General features: G+C 33.0%; 1 protein-coding gene across 1 annotated transcript in view; it reads right to left on the bottom strand.

The window, feature by feature from the left end:
- Positions 1 to 20,769: 20,769 nt before the first annotated feature.
- The window catches only part of ssp3 (SCAPER domain-containing protein short spindle 3), a 221,139-nt gene continuing 219,761 nt past the window's right edge, over positions 20,770 to 22,147 (bottom strand). Inside the window, exon 23 of the mRNA XM_089101539.1 lies at positions 20,770 to 20,946. Within this exon, the coding sequence (XP_088957665.1) occupies positions 20,869 to 20,946 (78 nt within the window). The 3' untranslated portion in view covers positions 20,770 to 20,868. The remainder of the gene's footprint in view (positions 20,947 to 22,147) is intronic.

Genomic DNA, 22,147 nt, shown 5'->3' with positions numbered 1-22,147 from the left:
TAATTTTACTTCGAAACAGGCCAACTTATCTAGGCGCAAAACGCATTAAGATAGCAGCATCAGCTAGTAAAAAAGACAGAAGAATATCCCCCGATCAATATCTAAATATCCACTTGCTTATACAAGCTGTCTCCAAACATGAGGAAAAGGGCTTCATTAAGCATCAACTTCATTTAATTTTTTAGGTTTAACGAGCTCTGTGCCCCCGCCTTCACTCTAGGAGCTAAGCTCTTGAATTATACAAGCTGTCTCCAAACATGAGGAAAAGGTCTTCATTAAGCATCAACTTCATTTAATTTTTTAGGTTTAACGAGCTCTGTGCCCCCGCCTTCACTCTAGGAGCTAAGCTCTTGAATGTGGTTAATGGTGATCAACCTTTTTACACCACCTGGCACTAGATCCTTGGCATACGAAAAGTTCAATGCACATATAAGTTGACATTTGTTTAATTTTCTTCACGTTGTTATTGTATGTCCCAAGTAAGTACAACATAAAAACAAATTACTACAACTTGTTAAGGAAAAAAGCGGCAAAAAGTAAATTAAGCACCCTAATCGTCTCTGAATTCCTATTACAAATTATGCATGTTCATTAAAAGACAATACTAAGTTTTATTACCTTATTCATACAGACTATGACAAATCATGTATTTCATAATAGAACGCATGCCAACCTCGTGCTGTTTTGTATAAAAGGCGATAACAAACAGTATACGAGGCGTGTACTTAAAGAATGGCGCGATTTAAGACTCGACCACCCTATTGTTATATTGAGTGTGCTAAGGTGTTGAACACAGCGGGAGTCGGTTTTTTCGTTTAAATCTATTTTTGCCCCGAAGGACCTCTCAATTGTCCTGGCGAAATTAGACAATTGTATTCTACACGTCAGGGGTGCTCCAAAGTTCAAGATTGTAGTGAATGAAACTATCAATCACTTGGCAAATAGGGTGAGATAATAATAGTATTACTTGTTACTTTAGTAAGGAAACTAACTTTCATCTTATGAAAAACATGTTCATTTACAGTGGATTCGGGCATTTCGCGGAATTATTGCTTGGCTATCTTCAAGCTGTTTGTGAAAAATAGATGAACACCGAAGCCTGAAATTACAGCTATTTTCCGCATGCATTGTGATAATTCATAAGACCAAGGCCATATCCAGTAGGGAGGGTTAAGGGGTTTAGCCCCCCCCCAAAAAAAATGTTTGTCCACCTCTAAAATATGTAACCCCCCTCCTTCCGAAAAAAAAATCCCCCCGATCAAAATCCTGGGTACGGTCCTGCATAAGGCAGTATAATGCCCAACCTGAATTTTACAGATGAGGAGAAAAACATATTTTTAATAATTTGGTTGTTACTAAAGAGGATTTATTTGTGCATGAAAGTTCATCCGTCCTTTAAGATAAGGTCGATCCTGTTTTTAAATGAAAAATACAAAAATCTGGCTATTTTCGCATTTGACGAAAGGAGATTTAACACATTTCGAAAACATTAAGAGCTCCTAAATCTTGAAAAACAAATACAGTGGTTCTAGGCCTTTGCCCCCCCCCCCCCCGCGGAAAATAATGCTTTCCAAATTTGAGATTTTCATTTGAGTTTTGTTTTTTTCCGTAGGGGGGAAGGAATTTTGATACTTGTGCATTATGCGCCACTCACTCAAGTTTACGCTGTGTAAAACTCGAGATCATTTCGGTTTCTTCGTTAGTTTCTTTTAGCTTAGCGCGAGACAAGACAAAGACAAGTGACAGAATATATGGGAAATTTATAATTTGGGCTACATATTTGCACATAAGGGGAGGGGGTAAAGTATTTGGACAGTTTGACACATTTGTATTTGGACACATTTTGAAAAGTATTTGGACACATTTTGCAAAGTATTTGGACACATTTTGCATGCAGACCCGCTATACTTTATCTCCACCCCCCACCTAATGTGCAAATCTATAGCCCAAATTTGTTTCTAAAGTAGCGAAGCAACTAACGAAGAAACTAACGAAGAAACCGGTTTGTTCTCGAGTTTTACACATCGTATACAATAATCTTAATTTCTGTAGTAATCGCTTACTCTCTTCTTCGCCTGGTTTGTCAATAGTAATAATAGTAGTAATAATAATGTATTATAAAAAAATCACAAAATCAATCGGTAGCACGCCGAAAGTGTCGCTTGTCAGGGTGCGCTACAAACAAAAAGAAAAAAACAACAAAAAAACATATATATTGTATAAGAAGTTGGAGGGTGAAACCGTGTGCCAAAAATAATCCACATAAATATTTCATACAATAAAACTACATAATATCATGATTCCGAAGCAAAAATATTAATACATATACATTTACTTAAAAATATGCTTATTAAACGTTAACCAGGGACTGTTTTAAGTTTGAAATATGCTATGCAATCTAACTCACGTCTGAGAACCTTGTGAACAGTAATATAAGGTGACTGATATTCTGAAAAACTTCATTCTGACAATTCTTTCCCGTATTTTGGTCTCTTAATTCACTTTGAAATTTTTTTAAAAGAAAAATACATTAAGTACGCTAGGGGTGGGGGGGGGGGCAGGACGAATTTTACCAAAGTCTTAGCCTATCTAGATCGTTTTCACAGACCAGAAAATGTTAGTGTGCCAATTTTCAGAAAAAAATATCAAGTCACTTTCAAGAAATATTCATATATATATATATATGTATATATATATATATACATATATATATATATATATATATATATATATATATATATATATATATATATATATATATATATATATATATATATATATATATATATATATATATATATATATATATATATATATATATATATATATAAGTAGAAGGGCCTTATTGAGTCCGAACGGGAGTCCATATATGGGCATAGAGTCATTAGGGAGAACACGTGGTTAATGTGGTCAATGACCTAAATTTCACAACAACAACATCGACCTTGACATTCGCTGAGAGCGTGCACTTACAACAACAACAACATCGACCTTGGAACACCTGTGCTGTCAACCTCAATTCACCTATCGTGAATCAATAATTCCCCTTAGAAACAACAAATTAATTTCCCTTTCTTGACAGATCAATCAACAATGACATCATCTGTCAGACTTTAAAAATTTTAGCCTAGAAACGATTCTCCAGGAATAGATCCAAGTCATTAATGTCATTGCCTTGGAAAAAAATCTTTTGGTCGAACTCCAAAGGATATTAATAGCCAAAGATCATGGAAAAAATTATCCCAGAAGCATCTTAGCAATGAACTATTTTAGCGTGGAAATCAGATTTCTTATTAATTTGATATGCATTAGCGCAGAGATGCCAAAAACAAAAGGAATACGTTGAAATTACGTTTAGGGATTATTTGGACGATACTGTTTTAGACAGGTTATGGAACTATTTCGGCGAAACAGTTAGAGACATTTTAAAAGATGATTTTAGGAAAGGTTTTAGAAGAGAATTTGAGGGTGAAACTCTGTGGTCGTTATAATACACAAGTTCCATTTGAACAGTGTTGTGAGGTCCTCTACCCCAACCCCAAACGGTTCCGATACCCCACCCCAACCCCAAAGGGTTCCGATCCCCCACCCCAACCTAGAAGGAAGCCCCCGGTCCTCAAAGGCCCCCCAAGCTCCCAAAGGGCCACCGGCGTCCCCAAAGGCCCACCCAGACCCCCAAAGGCCCTCCCCCGGGCCCCCCAAAGGCCCATCGAGTTCCCAAAGGACCAACGGGGATCCCAAAGGTCCTCCACCGGTCCCCAAATGTCCCCCAGGCCCCCAACTGCCCCCCGGACCCCCAAAGGCCCTCCCTGTGCCCCAAAGGCCCTCCCTGTGCCCCAAAGGCCCTCCCCGGCCCCCAAAGGTCCCCCGGACCAGAGAAGCACCGCCGGGATGCGCCTTGGGCAAGGAAAGTGCCACAGGATGTGCCGCAGGGATGCACCGCGGGTCAGAAAAGCGCCGCAGGTGATGCGCCGCAGGGAGGCACCGCAGTAAAGCGCAGCAGGATCCGCCACAGGGATGCGCCGCAAAAAAAAGTAGACTAAAAAGTAAAAATTTCGAAATGTTATCCCCCAAACGCCCTCCTCAGACCCCCAAAAGCCCTCCCCTGGTCCTCAAAGGTCCCCCGGGCTCCCAAAGGGCCAACCGGCCCCCAAGGGTCCCCCGGGCCCCCAAAGGTCCTCCCCCCGTCCCCAAAGGTCCACAGGGCTCCCAAAGGCCCTCTCCCGGTCCCCAAAGGTCCCCCGGGCTCCCAAAAGACCACCCAGCCCTTGGTTTAGTTTTAGTTAAGAATTTTGAGTTTTAGCTTAGAGTCTTAGCTTAGAGTTTTTTTGTTAGAGTTCTAGTTTAGTTTAATTTTAGTTAAGAGTTTGATGTTTTACCTTTGAGTTTCAGTTAGAGTTCTAGTTTGGTTTAGTCTTAGTTAAGAGTTTAGAGTTTTTATCTTAGAGTTTTTGTTTAAGTTCTAGTTTAGTTTAGTTTTAGTTAATAGTTTAGAGTTTTATATTTGAGTCTTAGGATAGAGTTTTTGTTATGGTTCTAGTTTAGTTTAATTTTATTTAAGAGTTTGATGTTTTAACTTCTTGTTTCAGATAGACTTATAGCTTAGTTTAGTTTTAGTTAAGAATTTAGATTTTTTATATTAGAGCCCTATATTATATTTTTTGTTGAAGTTCTAGTTTAGTTTAGTTTTAGTTAATAGTTTGCAGTTATATATTATAGTATTATATTATATTTTTTGTTATAGTTCTAGTTTACTTTAATTTTATTTTAGAGTTTAGAGTTTTAGCTTAGTCTTAGCTTAGAGTTTTTTTGCTAGAGTTCTAGTTTAGTTTAATTTTAGTTAAGAGTTTGATTTTTTCAAACTTAGAGTTTTCAAAATTTTTTTACCATTGAGTTTCAGTTAGAGTTTTAGTTTAGTTTTAGTTAAGAGTTTTGAGTTTTACCTTATAGTCTTTGCTTAGAGTTTTAATTTGAGTTCTAGTTTAGTCTAGTTTTAGTTAAGATTTTAGAATTTTAGCTTAGAGTTTTTTGTTAGAGTTCTAGTTTATTTTAATTTTAGCTAAGAGTTTGATTTTTTACCTATGAGTTTCAGTTAGAGTTCTAGTTTAGTTTTATTTAGTAGGTTTGATTTTTACCTTTATTTCATATCTTTGTCTTTTTAGCTAGAGCTTTAGTTTAGTTTAGTTTTGGTTTATAGTCTAGAATTTTCGAACAGTTCCTCGGAAGAGAGTTTTTTTTTTAGAGATCCAGTTTATTTAGTTTCTTTTAATATCTTCGAGTTTTTTTCTTAGGGTGTTTGTAGTTTAGTTTTAGTTACAAGTTGATATTCCTATCATATAGTCTTAGCTTAGAGTTTTATGTAGTTTAGTATTTTAGTATTTTAATAGTTAATAGTTTATAGTTTTATACTCGAGCCTTAGATTAGAGTTTTTGTTATAGTTCTAGTTTAGTTTACATGTAGTTAAGAGTTTAGAGTTTTATCTTAGAGACTTAGCTTAGATCTTTAGTTTAGTTTAGCTCGATTCAGTCTTACAGGGATTTATCTTAGATTCTTGGCTGTTAGTTTTTGTGTGAGTTCTAGTTTAGTTTAGTTTTTGTGACGAGCTTTTAGTTTTCAACTTTAGTTTTTTCTCAGAGTCATTGTTATTGTTATCGTTTAGTTTTAGTTATTTGCTTTGAATTCTATATTTTAATCTTAGCTTGGAGTTTTTTCTATTTTTCTAGTTAGTTTTATTTTTATTTAAGATAATAGAGATTTTATATTATATTATAAGAATATAGTTTTTTTTTAAGTTCTAGTTTAGTTTAGTTTTATTTAATAGTTTAGAGTTTTAGCTTAGAGTTTTAGCTTAGAGTTTTTGTTAGACTTGAAGTTTAGTTTAGTAATAGTTAAGAGTTTAGAGTTTTAGCATATAGTCTTAGCTTAGAGTTTTTGTTATAGTTCTAGTTTAGTCTACATATAGTTAAGAGTTTGGAGTTTTACCATAGAGACCAAGCTTAGAATTTTAGTTTATTTTAGTTTTAGTTATTAGTTTATAGTTTTTTTAGCATAGATTCTTAGTTCAGAGTTTTTGTTAGATTTATAGTTTAGTTTTAGTTAACATTTTGGTCTTTTAAAATCTAGTTTTTGTTTAAGCTCTATTTTAGTTCAGTTGCGTATTAAAGTTTAGAGTTTTGTCTGAGATTCTTAGCTTAGAGTTTTTTGTTATAGTTCTAGCATATTTTAGTTAAGACTCTAGAGTTTTTAGCTAAGATCGAGATCTTAGAATTTTCGTTGAAGTTGTAGTTTATATCAGTTTTAGTTAAGAGTTTAGAGTTTCAACATAGAGTCTTAGCTTAGATTTTTTGTTAGAGTTGAAGTTTATTTCAGTATTAGTTAAGAACTTAGATTTCTTAGCATAGAGTCTTACCTTTGAGTTTTTGTTAGAGTTCTAGTTTACTTTTGATATAGTTAAGACTATGGAGTTTTACACTAAGGACTTAGCTTAGAGTTTTTGTTAGAGTTGAAGTTTAGTTTAGTAAGAGTTTAGAGTTTGCTCTGAGAGTCAGAGATCATAGTCTTTGTTAGAGTTCTAGTTTCGCTGACTGATGAGTTTGGAGTTTTACCACCGTATTAATGCTTAGAAATCCAGACGAGCTTATAATGTTATACGTGTATAGAATTTTAGAATAGAGTCTTAGCTTAGAGGGCCTTTCGGAGATCTAGTTTAGTTTACATATAGTTGAGAGTTTTTTTTTATAAATTATAGACAAATCTTAGAATTCTAGTTTAGTTTAGTAATAGTTAAGAGTTTATAATTTTAGCTTGGAGTCTTAGCTTAGAGTTTTTGTTAGAGTTCTAGTTTAGTTTAGTTATAGTTAAGAGTTTGGTGTTTTACCATATAGACTTAGCTGTGAGTTCTAGTTTAGTTTAGTTTTAGTCAATATTTTAGAGTTTTATCTTAGAGTCTGAGTATAGAGTTTTTGCTATATTTCTAGTTTAGTTTTTTTCAATATTATATATTTTTAGCATATATTATTATATAAGCGTTTTTTTTATAGTTATATTTTAGTTTTAGTTAAGAGTTTAGTGTTTTAAGCTTAGAGTCTTTAGTTTAAAGTTTTTTGTTGAAGTTCTAGTTTAGTTTAGAGTTTTGGCTTATACTTAGAGTTTTAGTTAGAGTTCTAGTTCAGTTTAGTTTTAGTTAAGAGTTTAGAGTTTTAGCTTAGAGTCTTAGCTCAGTGTTTTTGTTAGAGTTCTAGTTTAGTTTAGTTTTAGTTAAGAGTTTTTAGTTTTAGCTTGGAGTCTTAGCTTAGAGTTTTTGTTAAAGCTATATTTCAGTTTAGGTATAATTAATAGTTTTGTTTTCCAAAATAGAGACCTGGATTATAGTTTTAGGCTATTTTAGTTTTACTTAATAGTTTATAGTTTTAGCTTAGGGTCTCAGCTTAGAGTTTTAGCATGAGCGCTCATGATAAGCTAACATAATCTAACCTAACTTAAACGTGGAGAAACCAAACTTCTAACCTGACCTAACCTAACCTATGGTTTTGGTATTTCCATGCAATATTGTGTAATTTGGTGGTTATGCTAGTTTGGACTAAACTTCAGCTCTAGCTAAAATTCTAAGCTAAGACTTTAAGCAAAAGCTATAACTCTTAACTAAAACTAAACTAAACAATAACTCTAACTAAAACTCTAAGCTATGACTCTAAGCTAAAACTATAAACTCTTAACTATAACTAAACTAAACGGAACTTCAACCCTAAATAAAACTATATTCTAAGAATTTAAGGTGAAACTCGGCACTATTAACTGAACCTATACTTCACTGGAACTATAGCTGAAACAAAAATCCAGGGCATTAATTTAAAGCACTCAACTCTCAACTCAAACCAAAATAAACTAGAAAAATAACTAAAGCTCTAAGCTGTGAATCCAATCTAGAACTCTAAACAAAGAACTGTAATTAAACTAAACGATAACTCTTAGTAGAACTCTAATATAATACTCCAAGGTTGAACTATTACCTAAACATCCAAATAAGGACCAAATCTACAAGATAAGCATTTATTATAAAAACTCCCAACACTTGAACATGACTAAAACACAAAACAACTTCAACAAAAACTCTAACCTATGACTCTATGATAAACTCTAAACTCTTAACTAAACTAAACTAGGAATAGAACAAAAAATCTTAACTACGACTCTGAGCTAAAAACTCTAAATTAACAACTATTGCTAAACTAAAATTCAACTCCAACTATAACTCTAAGCTAATACTCTAAGCTAAAACTCTAAACTCTTAACTAAAACTAAACTAAACTAAAACTCTAACAAAAACTCTAAGCTACGAATCTAAGCTAAAAGTATAAACTCTTAACTAAAACTAAATTAAACTATAGCTTCAACAAAAACTCTAAGCTATGAATCTAAGCTAAAAACTCTAAACTCTTGACTAGAACTAAACTAAACTAGAAATCTAACAAAACTTTGAGCTAAGAGTCTAAGCTTAAATCATAGACTATAAAATAAAACTAAACTAGAACTATTACTAGGACTACAATATATGACTCTACTTAAGAAAACCTAACTATTAAATATAGATAAACTAAACTTCGACTCTAACAAAAAACTCTAAGCAAAGACTCTTAGCTAAAATTCTAAAATACTAACTAAAATAAATAAGAAATACAACAAAAATCCTAAGCTAAGACTATATGGTAAAAACTAAACTCTCAACTAAAACTAAACTAAACTAGAACTCTAACTAAAACTCTAAGCTAAGACTCTAAGCTGAAATTCTAAATTCTTAACCAAAACTAAACTAAACTAGAACTCTAACTAAAAACTCTAAGCTAAGACTCTAAGCTAAGGTAAAACACCAAACTCTTAACTAAAACTAAACTAGAACTCTAAATGAAACTCATTGTTAAAAAAAAAAAATCTTAACTAAAATTAAAGTAAAATATAAAACTAACAAAAAACTAGCATATAAGAATCTAATGTGAAACACAAAGAACCTCACGAAAACAAGTATAGAAATCTAACTGTAACTAAAGGGTAAAACAACAGAAATCTTAGATAAAAAAAAACTATAACTATAATTGAAACTAAAAGGTAAAAAAAAATAAAACTCTTAACTAAAATTAAATTAAAATATAAATCTAACAAAAAAACTCTTAGCTAAGACTCTAAACTCTTAAATAAAATTAAACTAAACTAGAACACTAACAAACAATATAATATTTTAACTAAAACTAAAGTAAAATAGAGATTAAGAAAAAACTATGATATTAGACTCTAATCTAAAAAACTCTAAACTCTTAACTAGAAAAAAAATAAACTAGAAATCTACCTGAAACTCAAATTTAAAAATCCAAGTTATTAACTAAAAATAAAATAAGCTATGACTCTAACAAAAACTCTGAGATAAGACTCTAAGCTAAAATTCTAAACTCTTAACTAAAACTAAACAAAACTAGAACTCTAACTAAAACTCTAAGCTAAGAATCCAAGGTAAAACGCTAAACTCTTAACTAAAACTAAACTAAACTAGAACTCTAACTGAAACTCAAATGTAAAATATCAAATTCTTTACTATAATTAAACTAAACTAGAACTCTAACAAAAACTCTAAACTATGGCTCTAAGTTAAAACACCAAACTCTTAACTAAAACTACACTAAACTAGAACTCTAGAAAAAACTCTAGGATAAAACTCAGCTAAAAGTCTAAACCCTTAACTAAAACTTAACCAAACTATAACTTAAAGTAAAACTCTAGGCTATGAATCTAAGCTAAAACTCTAAATTCATAAAAGTAACTAAACTAAACTTCAACTCTAACTAAAACTCTAAGCTAAGACTCTATGGTAAAACTCTAAACTCTTAACTAAAACTAATGTAAACTAGAACTCTAGCAAAAAATCTAAGCTATGACTCTGAGCTAAAACTCTAATCATAGCTAACTAAACTAAACTAGAACTCTATTTAAAACTCTAAGTCTAAGCTAAAACTCTAAACTAAAACTAAACTAAACTTCAACAAAAACTCTAAACTAAGACTCTAAGCTAAAAACACTAAACTCCTAAATAAAACTAAACTAAACTAGAAATATATCAAAAACTCTAAGCTGAGATCATAACCTAAGAATCTAAACTGTTAAGTAAAGATAAACTATCCTAAAACTAAAATCTAGTCCTATAGTGTGAAACACAAAATTATTAACTAAATTAAACTATAACTATGGCAAACACTCTAAGCTAAGAATCCAAGCTAAAACTCTAAACTCTTAACTAAAACTAAACTAAACTAGAACTCTAACAAAAACACTGAGCTAAGACTCTAAGCTAAAACTCTAAACTCTTAACTAAAACTAAACTAAACTAGAACTCTAATTAAAACTATAAGTCTAAGCTAAAACTCTAAACTAAACTAGAACTTCAACAAAAAACTTTAAACTAAGACTCTAAGCTTAAAACACTAAACTCTTAACTAAAACTAAACTAGAACTCTAACAAATGAGATAAGACTCTAGTCTAAAACTCTAAACTCTTAACTAAAACTAAACTAAACTAGAACTCTAACAAAAACTCTCTGCTAAGACTCTAAGCTAAAACTCTAAAATCTTAACTAAAACTAAACTAAACTAACACTCTAAGCTAAGTTTGTGTGTTAAAATACCAAACTCTTACATATAACTAAACTGAATTAGAACTCTAACAAAAACTCTAAGCTAAGACTCTAAGGTAAAATTCTAAACTCTTAACTATTACTAAACTAAACTAAAATTCTAAGCTAGGTCTCTAAGGTAATACTCCAAACTCTTAACTATATGTAAACTAAACAAGAACTCTAACAAAAACTCTAAGCTAAGACTCTAAGCTAAAATTCTAAACTCTTAATTATTACTAAACTAAACTAAAATTCTAAGCTAGATCTCTAAGGTAATACTCCAAACTATTAACTATATGTAAACTAAACTAGAACTCTAACAAAACTCTAAGCTGAGACTCTATGCTAAAACTCTAAACTATTACTAAACTAAACTTCAACTCTAACAAAAACTCTAAGCCATGTCTATAGTGTAAAACTCAATCGTCTTAAATATGTAAAAATTGAACTAGAAGTATAACAAAAACTCAAAGGTAACACCCCATTCTAAAAACTCTAAACTCTTAGACAACCCTAAAATAGACTTCAACTCTAACAAAAAAAATAAGCTATGACTCTAAGCTAAAACTCTTAAAGAAAACTGAACTAAACTAGAACTCTAACAAAAACTCTAGGATAATACTATCATATAAAAAATAAAAAATAATAAATAAATATAAAATAAACTATAACGATAACAAAAAACTATAGTAACAGACTCTAAGCTAAAACTATAAACTAGATAATGCAAATGCACAAAAATATAGAAACGAAAACAACAATATGTTAAAACACTAAACACTACTCTCAAACTAAACTAAACTAGAGACATAAAATACCCACTAAACTAATACAATAATAACAAAAACTCTAAACTCTTATAAAAAAATAGACGTCTAAGGAACTCAAATAATTTTCTATAATGTGAAAGACAAGAAAACTAACTATACGTAAAATACAAACGGCCTCAAACAAAAACTTTAATCTATGACTCTAATATAAAAAGATAAAATCTTAACTATTGCTAAACTATAATTAAACTCTAACAAAAACTCTAAGCTAAAACTATACGCTAAAACTCTAAACTATTAAATAAAACTAAAATAAACTAGAACTTCAACAAAAACTCTAAGCTATGACTCTCAGCTAAAAAATCTAAGCTCTTAACTAGAACTAAAATAAATTAGAAATCTAACATAAAAATCTAAGCTAAGACTCTATGCTAAAACTATAAAATCTTAACTAAAACTAAACTAGAACTCTAACAAAAACTCTAAGCTAAGACTCTAGGCTAAAACTCTAAACTCTTAACTAAAACTAAACTAAACTAGAACTCTAACAAAAACTCTCTGCTAAGACTCTAAGCTAAAACTCTAAAATCTTAACTAAAACTAAATTAGACTAGAACTCTAAGATAGGTCTCTAATATAAAACTCTAAACTCTTAACTACATGTAAACTAAAGTAGAACTCTGACAAAAACTCTAAGCTAAGACTCTATGCTAAAACTCTAAACTCTTAACTATTAATAAACTAAACTAAAACTCTAAGCTATGACTCTAAGCTAAAACTATAAACTATTAACTAAAACTAAAATAAACTAAAACTTCAACAAAAACTCTAAACTCTTAACTAAAACTAAATAAACTAGAACTCTAAAAAATAAACTCTATGCTAAGACTCTAAGCTAAAACTCTAGACTCTTAACCAAAACTAAACTAAAACTCTAACTAAAAACTCTAAGCTATGACATTAAGGTAAAACACCAACCTCTTAACTAAAACTAAACTAAAACTCTAACTGAAACTTAGGGGTAAAAAATCACTCTTAGCTAAAATTAAACTAAACTAGAACTCTAACAAAAAACTCTAAGCTAAAATTCTAAAATCTTAACTAAAACTAGACTAAACTAGAACTCAAATTAAAACTCTAAGCTAAGACTCTAAGCTAAAACACCAAACTCTTAACTAAAACTAAACTAAAACTCTAACTGAAACTCAATGGTAAAAAAATCAAACTCTTAACTAAAATTAAACTAAACTAGAACTCTAGCAAAAAAACTCTAAGCTAAGACTAAGCTAAAACTCTAAACTCTAAAATAAAATTAAACTAAACTAGAACTCTAACAAAGACTCTAATATAAGACTCTAAACTATTAACTAAGACTAAACTAACCTAGAACTTCAACAAAAACTATAATATAAGAGCATAAGCTAAAACTCTAAACTATTAACTAAAACTAAACTAAAATATAACTATAACTGAAACTCAAAGCTAAGACAGAAAAATCTTAACTAAGATTAAACTAAACTAGAACTCTAACAAAAACTCTAAGCTAATACTCTAATCTAAAACTATAAACTATTAACTAAAACTAAAATAAAATATAACTACAACAAAAACTCTAAGATAAAATATATAAACTCTTAACTAAAACTAAACCAAACTAAAAATCTAACTGAAACTCAAAGGTAAAAAAACAAAGTCTTAAATAAAATTAAACTAAAATACAACTCTAACAAAAAAACTCTAAGCTAAGACTCTAAGCTAAAACTCAAAATTCTTAACTAAAACTAAACCAAGGGCTGGGTGGGCTTTTGGGCGCCGGGGGGACCTGGGGGGACCAGAAGTGGGCCTTTGGGAACCCAGTGGACCGGTGGGGACCGGATGAGGACCTTTGGGGGTCCGGGGGACCATTGGGGGTCGGCTGGCCCTTTGGGAGCCCGGGGGCCCTTTGCGGACCAGGGGAGGGCCTTTGGGGGTCTGAGGAGGACGTTTGGGGGATAATATTTCGAAATTTTTACTTTTTAGTTTACTTTTTTTTTTTTTTTTTTGCGGCGCATCACTGCGGCACATCCTGCGGCGCATTCCTGCGATGCCTCCCAGCGACGCATCCCCAGCGGTACTTTCCTGACCCGCGGCGCATCCCTGCGGCGTATTCTGCGGCGCTTTCCTGACCCACGGCACATCCCGGCGGCGCTTCTCTGGTCCGGGGGACCTTTGGGAGCCCGGGGAGGGCCTTTGGGGCACAGGGAGGGCCTTTGGGGCACAGGGATGGCCTTTGGGGGGCCGGGGGGGCCGTTGGGGGGCCGGGGGGACATTTGGGGACCGGTGGAGGGCCTTTGGGATCCCCGTTGGTCCTTTGGGAACTCGATGGGCCTTTGGGGGGCCCGGGGATGGCCTTTGGTGGTCTGGGTGGGCCTTTGGGGGCGCCGGTGGCCCTTTGGGAGCTTGGGGGACCTTTGAGGAACGGGGGCTTCCTTCGGGGTTGGGGTGGGGGATCGGAACCCTTTGGGGTTGGGGTGGGGGAACGAAACCCTTTGGGGTTGGGGTAGAGGACCTCACAACACTGTTCAAATGAAACTTGTGTATTATAACGACCACAGAGTTTCACCCTCAAATTCTCTTCTAAAACCTTTCCTAAAATCTTCTTTCAAAATGTCTCTAACTGTTTCGCCAAAATAGTTCCATAGCCTGTCTAAAATGGTTTCACCCAAATAATCCCTAAACGTAATTTCAGCGTGTTCCTTTTGTTTTTTGGCATCTCTGCGCTAAGGCATTTCAAATTAATAAGAAACCTGATTCTCGCGCTAAAATAATTCATCGCTAAGATGTTTCTTGGAGAATTGTTTCCATGGCCTTTGGTTATTAATATCCTTTGGAGTTAGACCAAAAGAGTTGTTTCCGATGCAAAGACATTAATGACTTGGATCTATTCCTGAAGAATCGTTTCTAGGCGAAAATTTTTAAAGTCTGACATATGATGTCATTGTTGATTGATCTGTCAAGAAAGGGGAATTAATTTGTTGTTTCTAAGGGGAATTATTGATTCACGATAGGTGAATTGAGGTCGACAGCACAGGTGTTCCAAGGTCGATTTTGTTATTGTTGTAAGTGCACGCTCTCAGTGAATGTCAAGGTCGAAGTTGTTGTTGTGAAATTTAGGTCATTGACCCCATTAACCACGTGTTCTCCCTAATGACTCTATGCCCATATATGGACTCCCGTTGGGACTCAATAAGGCCATTCTACTTATATATATATATATATATATATATATATATATATATATATATATATATATATATATATATATATATATATATATATATATATATATATATATATATATATATATATATATATATATATATATATATATATATATATATATATATATATATATATATATATATATATATATATATATATATATATATATATATATATATATATATATATATATATATATATATATATATATATATATATATATATATAAATAAATAAATAAATATACACACACATATATATATATATATATATATATATATATATATATATATATATATATATATATATATATATATATATATATATATATATATATAAAACAGCTATGAGAGAAAAAAAATGAATGAATCCGACCTGAAAAAAAGGAACAAAACAGACGTCAAAAAAGGATAAATCAAAACAGCATCAGATTTGGCATAGGCTATCAGAGAACCCTATTGTTGAGGTTTTAAGCTTATATCTACGAAAATGTAGAAGTTTGTATTTTTTGCTCGAAAAAAATTATTGTTTTTTTACATTACGGTTAAAGATTAAATTACGGAAAAAAAACCTTTATTCCGAAATAAGAAAAAGAAAGAATTGATAGAGCGTAAAGAGACAACAAAGAATTAACAATAGTTCAATTTATCTTGAAAATATAAAGGTCGCCTAGAATAGGATTGATAACCTTGTTTGTTTAGGCAGAACAATAAATATTTTTACCACTGGGAATACTGGTGTTCGCGGGGAAGATGCCAAAAATAAAGTAGATAATGAACTATTTTGGATGGAAGATCATTGCCAGGAGTTGCCCAATTTCAAAATCGTGCACACCAATGGTCTGGTGGAAGTGTACCCAGTGTGGCATGAAGTGTGCCACGAAGAGGCGTAGAATGGCAGAAAATATCCACGCGTCGGGTAAAAAGCGGTGTTCAAATATGTAGACCAGGTGCCAGAAAGTGGTAGCTTTCTGGCACCTGTGGTAGCTTTTCGATCATGTGGTAGCTTTTCGATCATGAGTAAATACCTGACTATTAGTATAGACAATGGGAACTTTTATGCAAATATATTTACCCACCAATTTAATATTTACCAACTAAGTTGTTTTATTTAAAAGAAGCCCGATAAGATTTTCTAAGTACTTAGTATTTTCCAAAAGAAAGCTATACCTTTCCCTGGAAAATGGAATGGTCTTTAGATTCTTGTTTCTGTAAGCCTAGGTATTGAAATGGCAGAAACCCTGAAGTCATAAAAAAAACCGTGTCGAAGACAGAGTTGACTTTTTTCAACCTTGTGGAAACTTGGAACAGTTGAGTGCTAAACGAACACTTTCCTAAAGAGGCGTATTTTTTTAAAAACCCCTTTTTTCTCCTATTAAAACGACTGACAATTATTTGCATCCTCCAATTACCACGAATGACATAAAGTTCGTCAACTATGATAGCGTTGTGTTCCAGATTCAACTAGCTTATGACTATTCAAGAAGCCTAAATTTAACTTGGGTTAAAAACTGCCCAACAGAGGAAAGTTACAAAATCAAGTGAACTATTACAAACTCTCCTATTTTGGGGAGCTAGTTAGACTAAGTTCATATAAATTTGAGTATATTGTTTTTTAGACAGTTGGATATAAATATAACGAATATAATGCATTAGTTTAAGCATAGAAACTTTATTCAAACATTCTAATTTCACTACTCTTTGTCTTTTTCAGTAGCGGAACTAATTCATGAAAATGTCGGAAGGGGAGCAGGGGTGTAGCTCCAGCATTTTTATTGGGGAGGAGGGGGGGCAAGAGGGGTCTCCATCCCGAGAGTCAAGGGGCATGGGATATATAATAATTTTTCTCCAAATTATTGTCCCAGCGAAACGACTCCACTGAAGGGGAGGGCAATGATTTTTTTTAAAAAGGAAGATACAAAAAAAAGTATATTTCAAAATCTAGGGTGGGCATTTTCTTTTTTTTAGATCAAAACCGAAAATACCAAAAGACTGTATTTGAAAAATTTACAGGGACCAATGGCCCCTCTCCTCCCCTGATCAGAACCCTGTTTCCAAGCGCTCTCCCTCTCCTCCTGTTTCCAAGCGCTCTCCCTCTCCTCCTGTTTCCAAGCGCTGCAATTTATTCTTCGCGTTTCAGCCTTTTATTCTCAAAAGTTCCAGCACAGAAGCAGTAGAGTAGATACTCTCACTTAAATTGGAACGTTCAGTCTGGAATATCAACTAAGATTAAACAAATTTAGTGTTTATTTCATCCCGTTCAAAAGTTTATGTTTCTCCAAAAATCATAATGAGTGATTTTCAGTGTGTGAAGTTCTTTGGTAGATTATAGGCTACTTTCAATAAGATTATAAGCAGATAAGATAATTTTATCGAAGGGGTGTAGACAAGACAAAGGACGTTTTTAGACTACCATGTTTCAATATTATTGCAATACATACCTACTACTACTACTAACAACTGAATGCAGCACCAAACCGCCTGAGGCCTACTCTACATCTTTCATGGTTTTGAGTTAGATAAGTCTGGATGTCGTAGAAAATGAAGAGGAAATATGACATTTTCCAAATTTTACGAGAGAGCAATAGGGAAACAAGGTTCTATAGATGTTATTAAAAAAATATTTTCAAACCGTTAGAAGTCGTATTAATTTCGTATTAATACGAAGAAGGTTTGTCTTTAGACCTATCATTTAAATAGTTCACTATTTGTATAATTAATTATTGATAAATTTTCACATTTTGAGTGCGAGATTTGGACCTGAAGTGTACAGGGCTAAAGCGTAAGAGGGTTATATCAGAGCGAAGTTATGGGAGGAAGGGATCTAGAATGAATAGAGTATTTGTTTCACCCTGAAGTACTGAATGCTTTCCTTTGAGATCCTTCACATAAGTCGGACAGGGACTCCAATTACTCCATTCCTCCCTCAGATGCAAGCATGCCCCAAAGCATCCCTTTGACACTAAAACACTGCCCGAAGGGTATTGGAAAATAATTTAGGACTGTTACCGATCTTACATTTTCGAAAAGGGTGAATATTAAAAAAAAGTTGACTTAATTTCATCTTTGGAAAACACATAGGTAGGGTGAATGCAACAGGTCAGTGACTTGATCTTACAAATGCGATAGTAAAAAGACAGAAAATCTTGGTTAACATCGTGATGATTCAATCACAGCCACGACGTTGAGCACAAGATGGGTGAATTATGAAAGTATTAAAAATTATTGCCTCATATAAGGCACATACGCCATTTTTTTGGAGGGGGGGGGGAGATAAATTTTCCTTTTTAAATTTTGAATAGAAGTACCCATAAACTTAGGATTCCGGGGGGAGAGCCCGGGCTCCATGGTCTCCATGACGTAAACACTTGCCTCAAATACGCCGTGAAAACTTTCAAAGCAGATATGCAAACAAGTTGAATAACAAAATGTCATACTGAAACTCCCTGAGCTGATACATCAAAACAAAACTCTTTGTGGTACAGAGAGCAGCATCAAAGATCTAGGTTACAGAAGAGCAATCAATCCATATATAAGTAATTTTCGACATATTGGAATATCTAGTTGGATAAAAGTTGACTTACTTGACCTTTGTCCTGAACGTTCTTTTTGGGACGTGTTGGGCCATCTCTTCAGCACGGTCATGAATCAGCTTCCCATATAATATTCGGTCGTCTCTTTGTTTCACAAGGTATAAGACGTCACTTCCAAAGTTAACCATCCCTTCCCAGCTATTAAATGAGTGCATCTACCTAGGATTACTTCATCGAATAAAAGTTGGTTCACCAAGGACAACAAGGTTCACTTGTCGGACAACCCAGGTTGTCCGAAATTAAACCACGACAAGAGTGTAAGAAAATTACTTAAATCTTCGGTATTTTATTGGACTTGGTGAAAGAAAGGCCTTGGATAGGTTGGGATCATGGAGAAGCCTTTGTTTGGACCTCTCTTGCGGCATAACCCTTTGTCGATTCTTCATTTCTTTTTTTAAGCTTACTAATTTACATCATGTTAATGCTGAAACACAATCAACATGAATTAATCGTTTCAAGGTATTTGCTTAATCAATATGACTCATGTTGGTGAGCTTGATTGTGGCTTGAGGAGGCGTGGCATGGCGGAAGTGTGTCTGCACGTGAGGCGGAGAGTGAGGAACGCCTTAACTGATCCATTTTCAGAAGGCTTTGTAAAATTTCTTTTGTTATAGTGGCAGTGCTTACACCTAAAGATGTAAACTTACAAACATGTGACTCTAACGTCAGAACAAATCTATATCAGCCAAAAATAATACTTGATGAAATTTTTGGTTATTAAAGCAATACCAACTTTGTTTTTGAATCAGCTGAAGAAAAGTGTATTTGTTACAAAAGATACATCAGGTCAGTTCTAACCCTGTGACCCATTCTCTACAGTTATAAGTGAAATTTTGACCGAGGTCCTTTGGAGAGTGGCAGAAGTAAAAAGTAAACAAAAGAAAAAAGGAGATTCTAGAAGAAGACCTAGAAGAAAATTTTGCTTTTATTGATTGAGTTGTTCACTAGTCGCATTTAAGCTCAATAGCCCAAAAACAGATCTAGAACAAATCTTGGGGGCGGGGGGGGGGGGCAATGTAACATAGGTGCCAAAAATTGACCAAATTGACAAGGGGTAAAAAAAAAGAGAAAAGCAAATGAGGGGGCCATAAAAATATTGGGAGAGGAGGATGCTGTCCCCGAGCGGCCCTGGATCCGCCCCTGCATTAGCCAGACTATTCTTTTCGGCATTTTGATGGTAATAAGCATACACTTGTAGAAGTTTAACCTCTTGACTTGAAGTCTTTTGGTTTGAAATACTTGTTAATATGAGAGGGAAATTAATTTTTAGCAAGAGGTTCTTCAACTGCGCACGAAACTTTTTTTGAGGGGGGGGGGTCTTCCAATCTATTTCAAGAGGAGGGAAAGGCGACGGGAAAAGTTAAAAGCAAAATTTTTTTTACTACCATATATGTAGATGACCAGAGATCTAAAGATATAAATGACCGATGACGGGATAACACTCAGTTGATTAAAAGATTATAATATAAATGATCAGGCACCTGATACAGACTATAAAGTAAAGTTCATATTCTGTCGTTCCTTTTCTTCTTTTAATAATTTCATTGCAATTAGGTAAACCTTACATAAAAAGCTATATATGAAATGGTATGAGTTATTCTGCCAAGCTATTAAGCCCTGGACCCTTCAGTTTTTTACTGATCATATTGACCTTCTCCAAGTCACAAAAATTGCTCCTAACTATAAACTGAAACAAATTATAACTGGTCACAGTAAATTAAATTCATTTTTATGTTGAATCAATAAAAGTGAGTGTTCCAATTGTGATTGTGGGGACGAGGAGACTTTATATCAATATCTTATTTTTTGAAAATGAAAGAACTGAAATGCAATTTTAATTACAAGGTTTTTCTTACTATAATTATAATAATAATTTTAATATTAATAATTATAATATATAATAATTTTAATATTATATAATTTTTTATTATTTAATATTAATAATTTTAATATTATAATAATTTTAATATTAATGATTAGCTGGTTCATCAAAGAGGCTCGGTATGCCGTTTTGGAATACTTGAACCGAACAAAAAGACTAGATATTGTATATTTTTTTCCCCTTCATTTATTTACTATTAAGTGCTAATAATTGTTGTCCGTGTTTTTTTGTTTTTCCTTTTGTGTTTTTCCTTTCCTTATTGTTTCTGTGTGGTGTTTAGTATTTTGCTTTTGATTTTCAGTTTTTGATATTTTATGCTATATTTTGTAGATTAGATAGTGAAATACTCTGTACGGGTTTAATCACTGAATAAAATCATTCATATGTAGATGTATGATATTTTTCTGGCAAAAAAGTCGTTACTATCTTTGCCCCTTGGAAATTTATTTGCTGACTTGAACCAACCCCAAGAACCGGGAGATTTCTGTGCATATTTATGCCTGTAGCTATTTAATCTGTGGAGTAAAATCTCAAAATAAAATAAAAACTCTGAATTTCACGAATTAATACTAGCAAAACGAAACACAATAATCTAGCATCGACGAAAAAACAATCATTTACTTCGTATAACAAAAAATTAGGCTAAACAGTAAACACAATCAAACTAAATAAATAACAAGTTAATACAGACTCAGAGCTTAGCATCACTTTTTTAAACTACGGATTACTTCAACCAGGTGTGATTGGACAGAGATTGGAAGCAGAAGAAAATCTTCTAGCATCTGAAACAAAAGATTATTTTAAAAAACATTTTCGAGATGAATTTGCAGTTTGGGGGATTTACCGAGAAGGTAAAAACAGAAACATGAAACAGGGTGATGGCGTATACCTGTTGGCCTCAAACAGCTCAACTCTGTGACAAATTTGCCACAATATTAGCAGTAAAGTTTATAATCTTCGCTACTTATATCGATCTAATGAAGATGAGACTTGTAGTATGTCTCGATATGAACAAGAAGAATTATGGCAGCTTTACTGATTTTTTACGTTTTTTTACGATTTTTTACGCAGCTTTACGTTTTTTAAAACGAAACTCCTCCTGCAAAATCACGTGCGAGCTTCGCCACCCCTCGGAAAAAATTCTACACATGCCCTTGAATACCATCTATCTTAATAAGGTTGCATGTTTTTAAAGAATGTTATATCTTTATTAGCTATTTAAAATACTTTAAACATCTAGAATACTCTAAGATTTATTGTAGGCATGGCCGTTTACAGGATTTTTTTTTTGGGGGGGGGGATACAACAACTTTAAAGAACACATAAAAAATTTGTTTATATACTTTTGTTGTGCGTTTTTAGTGGAACATATTTCGGGGGAGGGGAGGGTCAAACCCTCTATACCCCCTGGATACGGCGTTGATTGGGGGACTGAAAAATCATGTTTAATTTTTGACAGAATTATGTATTTGACAAAATTTATGCTTAAGAACCAAAGCTATGCAGTAATTTTTAATTTTATACACAATTATAATACGTCTGTTAGCTGAACGAAAACGCTAATTTGGTTTGGCCATTTTTTTTTCTTTTTTTTTTTTGATTGAATACCATCTAAGGTGCAACAGCTAAATTTTTACAGAAAAAAAAAACAATAATGGGCTGTACTGCTGTTTGATACACGATTATCTGTCCCCTCTGGTACCAAATTAGGAAAATGTAGGGAGGGGGGCAAGGATTTTTGTTATATTTATTTTCGTTTTTTTCAATTAAAATACGAAAGTTTTTTCAAAAAAAAAAACAAAAAAAAAAAACCAAGTATCTTGAGAATTAAATAAAAGAGAAAAGGGAGGTATTCCAAAAGCTTCAAGAGTTCTAATAACAAAAAAAACATAATTTTGAAAAAATTTCATCTTGAAAAAAAAACGATGAAAACCTCAGTATCTCGAGAACTAAATGAGAGAGAATCGAGGGGAGGGGGAAGGT

The sequence above is a fragment of the Artemia sp. Qi Xiang Cuo genome, chromosome 15 (genome assembly GCF_049724085.1).
Source record: "Artemia sp. Qi Xiang Cuo chromosome 15, ASM4972408v1, whole genome shotgun sequence".
NCBI classification, from domain to species: domain Eukaryota; kingdom Metazoa; phylum Arthropoda; class Branchiopoda; order Anostraca; family Artemiidae; genus Artemia; species Artemia sp. Qi Xiang Cuo.
The sequence above is the reverse complement of the archived record's forward strand: the minus strand, read 5'-3'. Positions and strand labels throughout refer to the sequence as shown.